Genomic DNA, 4,580 nt, shown 5'->3' with positions numbered 1-4,580 from the left:
TTCACAATAATCTTTAGCTCTCTGATCAAGACCAGTAACATATTAAATTATAAAAGTCTATGAGTGATGTTAAATAATAAGAGGGACCACAAAATCCTTAAGTACTGTGGTATGTGATGTAGTGAATCTTTGTATACATTTATGAGAAGTCAAGGCTATGTGTTTAAAAAACGTCATACAAACATATATAGTCATTTTAAACAGTCTGCTTTATTCACAGTGACATGTGATGTCACTGTACCATGCTGTGAGTGAAATACATGGACCTCACAAAGCAGGAGTAATACTTGGTAATACTTACCCACTTTTAGGATACTGACATCTAACTGGTTGAACTTTGCAGTGACATCATTGCTTTATGTTGCTGTTCCATGATGCTATTGGTGGAATAAAATGACAGCACAAGACTGTTCTAGATAGCTCCTATGAGTAATTGTTCTGGTCACCTCGTTACAAAAAGGATATTGCTGCTCTAGAAAGAGTGCAAAGAAGAGCAACCAGAATTATCCCGGGTTTAAAAGGCATGTCGTATGCAGACAGGCTAACATAATTGATGCTATTCAGTCTTGAACAAAGAAGACTGCGCGGTGATCTGATTCAAGCATTCAAAATCCTAAAAGGTATAGACAATGTCGACCCAGGGGACTTTTTTGATCTGAAAAAAGAAACACGGACCAGGGGTCACACATGGAGATTAGATAAAGGGGCATTCCGAACAGAAAATAGGAGACACTTTTTTGCACAGAGAATTGTGAGGGTCTGGAACCAACTCCCCAGTAATGTTGTTGAATCTGACACCCTGGGATCCTTGAAGAAGCTGCTTGATGAGATTCTGACCGCGTATCTCCCAAATCACACTCTTAGATCACAGGAAGCGGGGCTGCTCGTTGTTCCCAGGGTCAATAAAATCAATACGGGAGGCAGGGCTTTTTCTTTAAGAGCCCCTAAACTATCGATTGCTCTTCCTCCATGTTTTAGGTAAGCTGGGTCTGTGGGTATTTTTAAATCTAAACTTAAAACACATTTTTATAAAATGGCATTTTTATCTTACTGGTTTTAATGCAACATAATTGCTAGCTTTTAATGATTATTTTTTTATTATTATTATTATTATTATTTGTATATTTTGTATTTTATTGTATTTTTATGTATTTATGTACAGTGCCTTGTGATACTTTGGTATGAAAGGCGCTATATATGAAATAAATAAATAAATATCAGATGCAAATATTGAGTTAAAGTCATTTCCTTTGTAACATACAGCCCTATTTACAAAACATTCACTTATGAGTTAAATAAAGACGTTTAATAGTCTGTTTGGAGAGAGTAAATCATTGTGCATGCATAAAACTCAAGACTGTTAAACTGATCTTGTGTCTTCTCTGTTTTTCAAGATGGAGCATGAGGGACGATGTCCGAAAACAGAGAAGAAGATGAAAGGAGTTGCTGCAGCTCCTGAGGTCAAGGCTGCCTCCTGCTGCACAGTAAGTCAATAGGGATACATTGTATATTCATTCAAAGGTGAAAATAATGCGCTTCTTCTATATGCTTCTTCATGCAGTAGATGAGCTCTTCTGGTTTTAAGAATGTCTTCTTACAGAGTCAGCTTCTGACATGACCTGCCAGGCAGAAGAGTCCCAAACAAAATACTCATATCCGGGTTAATGGTTAGAAATGTGCCCTTACTGAATATGAATATATTTAGTGTATTACCATGCTGGATAAGTACTGGTCCTTTGTGAGCTCGAGCTCCTTAAGAGTGCCCCACTGTGGTACAAGTTTAGTCAGCTCCGTTCTGATACAAGGATCCAATCCTGTCTGTTGTTAGATCACTGTGTGTATGACCTGTAGTCTAGTCTATACAATGCTGTCTTTAGGACAAACAAAAACACGATCAGCAATAATTGATTTCTTATACCAGGATGATCCACTGGTAAAATCTGCTTTAATAAGAGGTTACCACTGAAAATGTACAACATAGTGTAGTGAAAGCATAGTAGAGCATATGCAAGCATGGCAAAGCACAGCTGGTAAAATGATGGTAAATTGTCAAAACGATTATAAATCTGGGACCTTCTCTTATAAAAAGCATAGCTTTCAGGGTAACTCTTTTTCACTCCTGTTTATAGGTTGGTTCAGAGGACTGGGATCCTGTGGAAGTCGACATCCTATTGGAAGAGCTGCAAGACATCCCAGTGACACCTGAGAAGAAGGGAAAGAGCAGAAAAGTGTCTGGGAGAGGTAAAGACCCTGGAAAAGGGGAGAACACGCAGCTGAAGAAAAATACATCAACCACTTCCTACATCAAGTACCTTGGACCGACCAGGCACAACACTGACACATGTCAAACTGGACTCTCCAAAGCAGTCAACTTGGATGTGAGGCCAAAGGCTTCCTACAATCATCAAATGAGGAGGTCTGGCTCTGCTTACAACACATCCACACTGCCCAACATGCAGAAACTTAGAGAACCGACAGGGTTTAAAAGCAGGGGTCAGGGCATCAGTAGCTTTCAGCCTTGGAAGAAGGGTTCTGTACAGCCAATGCCTTTACCGAGCACCAAGCTCATAATGGAGGAGACAAGATCTTTAAAGCTTGACAAGAAAAAGCCATTAAGCTCCAACCTATCCAAGGGCATCACGACCATTCTGGAGAACACCAGCGAGGTCAGGAGCATTGACATCCCAGATCTCCCTCACGTAAAGAAAGGGGTTTATAAAAACACCTCTGTCAGGGACCACAAAATACTCATATCCGGGTTACTGGCTAGAAATGTGCCCTTACTGAATATGAATATATTCAGTGTATTACCATGCTGGATAAGTACTGGTCCTTTGTGAGCTCGTGCTCCTTAAGAGTGCCCTACTGTGGTACAAGTTTAGTCAGCTCTGTTCTGATACAAGGATCCAATGCTGTCTGTTGTTAGATCACTGTGTGTATGACCTGTAGTCTAGTCTATGCAATGCTGTCTTAAACATGAACAGCAATAATTTATTTTTTATATTAGGATGACCCACTGGTAAAATCTGCTCCAATAAAAAGTTACCTACCATGGTAAAAGTACAATATAGTGTAGTAAAAGCATAGTTAAGCTTACTGAAGCACTGTATGCAGTTGGGTAAGCTAAAACAATGGTAAATTAGCATATTTATTAATGGTAAAAAAATTGCATAAAAGGGTTTTAATGTTGAAATGACTCTGTGAGTGTATCTTTCTCATAAAGAAGTGTTTGGATCTCAGGGTAACTGCCTCTCCTGTGTATAGGTTGGTTCAGAGGACTGTGACACTGTCGATATAGACCTCCTATTGGAAGAGCTGCAAGACATTCCAGTGACACCTGAGAAGAAGGGAAAAAAGAGCAGCAAAGTGTCTGGGAGAGATAGAGACCCTGGAAAAGGGGAGAACACACAACTGAAGGAAAGCGACGCCAGCAAAAACAAAAAATCCAGAGCAATAAAACAGAACCTGGTCACTCTGGAAGAATGGCTTCAACTTACAAAGAATTCATTCTCACAAAGTAACCCAGTGAATATTCCTACTACGCTTGACTGCACAAGGGAAGCATCTGGGGGGAGGCCCCTGTACACCCTGTAACAGAAATCGAAGAACAACTCAGGCAGCTTCAGGTGTTCGTTGGTGTACTGCAGAATGATTTAAACAGGAAGCAAATGCAAATTGAATCAAAGTATCAGGCTTTGATGAGAGACTGGGATAAAGACGATGACTACCATCGTCAAAGGCTCAAAGATTCCCCAATATCATGGCTAGGTAGTGTGTACAGTTTCGGTTCAGACGAGGAGTATGAAAGAGATGTTCTCACGCCTAGCATGATGTCCAATAGTATGACCCTGGACGATGCAGAGCTTCTTGAGAGCATAGCCTTCAGAGGAGAGGTTCAGCTGGATGAGGTGACACACAAACCCGGGGTGGTTGTTCCCATGGTGGTTGACCCTCTTGTAGATGCTGGGAATTACAGTGAGAGGACACCTTCTCCCTATATCAAGTACCTTGAACCGACCAGGAACAACACTGACTCAGAGTGTCAAATTAGACTCTCCAAAGTACCGCAACCATGCCCCAGTAACAAAACTGTGATTACAGGAAGAAACAGTGAAGAGGAGTCCAAGACCTCATTCAGCACTCCTGAGAAGTGCCTCTCCCCAGGTGACAATGTCCCCAGTGTCTGGGAGCGGATCTGCACCACTGTTTTCAGAAAGGACAGGGGCAAAGAGAAGAAACAGGGTGTCAAGACAAAACACCAGTCTGCCCTGTGTTCCATTAGGAAAGCGTTTGTGAACCTTTGTTGTCTGCAGACATATGCAGACAAGAGAGGTGGCAAATGATGAACGCAGCCTTGGGAATCAGACCATTTCTCTGCCATAGAAAGAAACAGAAGGCTAATGAGATAAGATTGTTGATGGCTGTGTCAAGTATATATTGGGTAACGTGAACATGAGTAAAGTACTAGTTTGTTACGAGACACAATGGGGTAAGTTTTCTAAGGTGACTACATTTTTGTCAGACATCAAGAATTACACGTTTTCTTAGACAGGCTTATTAGAGTCCTGATGTTCAACAGT

The 4,580-nt window shown here is 41.0% G+C and overlaps 1 protein-coding gene across 1 annotated transcript; it reads left to right on the top strand.

Annotated features, from left to right (window-relative positions):
* Positions 1-1,333: 1,333 nt before the first annotated feature.
* LOC131702131 (uncharacterized) lies at positions 1,334-4,361 on the top strand. Its single transcript, XM_059004171.1, has 2 exons — positions 1,334-1,484; positions 2,130-4,361. Exons 1-2 carry the CDS (start codon positions 1,395-1,397, stop codon positions 2,838-2,840), a joined length of 801 nt encoding a protein of 266 aa, XP_058860154.1. The 5' UTR covers positions 1,334-1,394; the 3' UTR covers positions 2,841-4,361.
* Positions 4,362-4,580: the final 219 nt, after the last annotated feature.

This window comes from Acipenser ruthenus, chromosome 29 (assembly GCF_902713425.1).
Source record: "Acipenser ruthenus chromosome 29, fAciRut3.2 maternal haplotype, whole genome shotgun sequence".
Classification (NCBI taxonomy): Eukaryota; Metazoa; Chordata; class Actinopteri; order Acipenseriformes; family Acipenseridae; genus Acipenser; species Acipenser ruthenus.
The sequence above is the reverse complement of the archived record's forward strand: the minus strand, read 5'-3'. Positions and strand labels throughout refer to the sequence as shown.

Bases quoted from the DNA above. Each gene is read 5' to 3' on its own strand.
- LOC131702131 (XM_059004171.1), top strand. From the start codon at position 1,395: ATGGAGCATGAGGGACGATGTCCGAAAACAGAGAAGAAGATGAAAGGA. The intron at 1,485-2,129 runs GTAAGTCAATAG...TCCTGTTTATAG, and splicing joins AGGCTGCCTCCTGCTGCACA to GTTGGTTCAGAGGACTGGGA.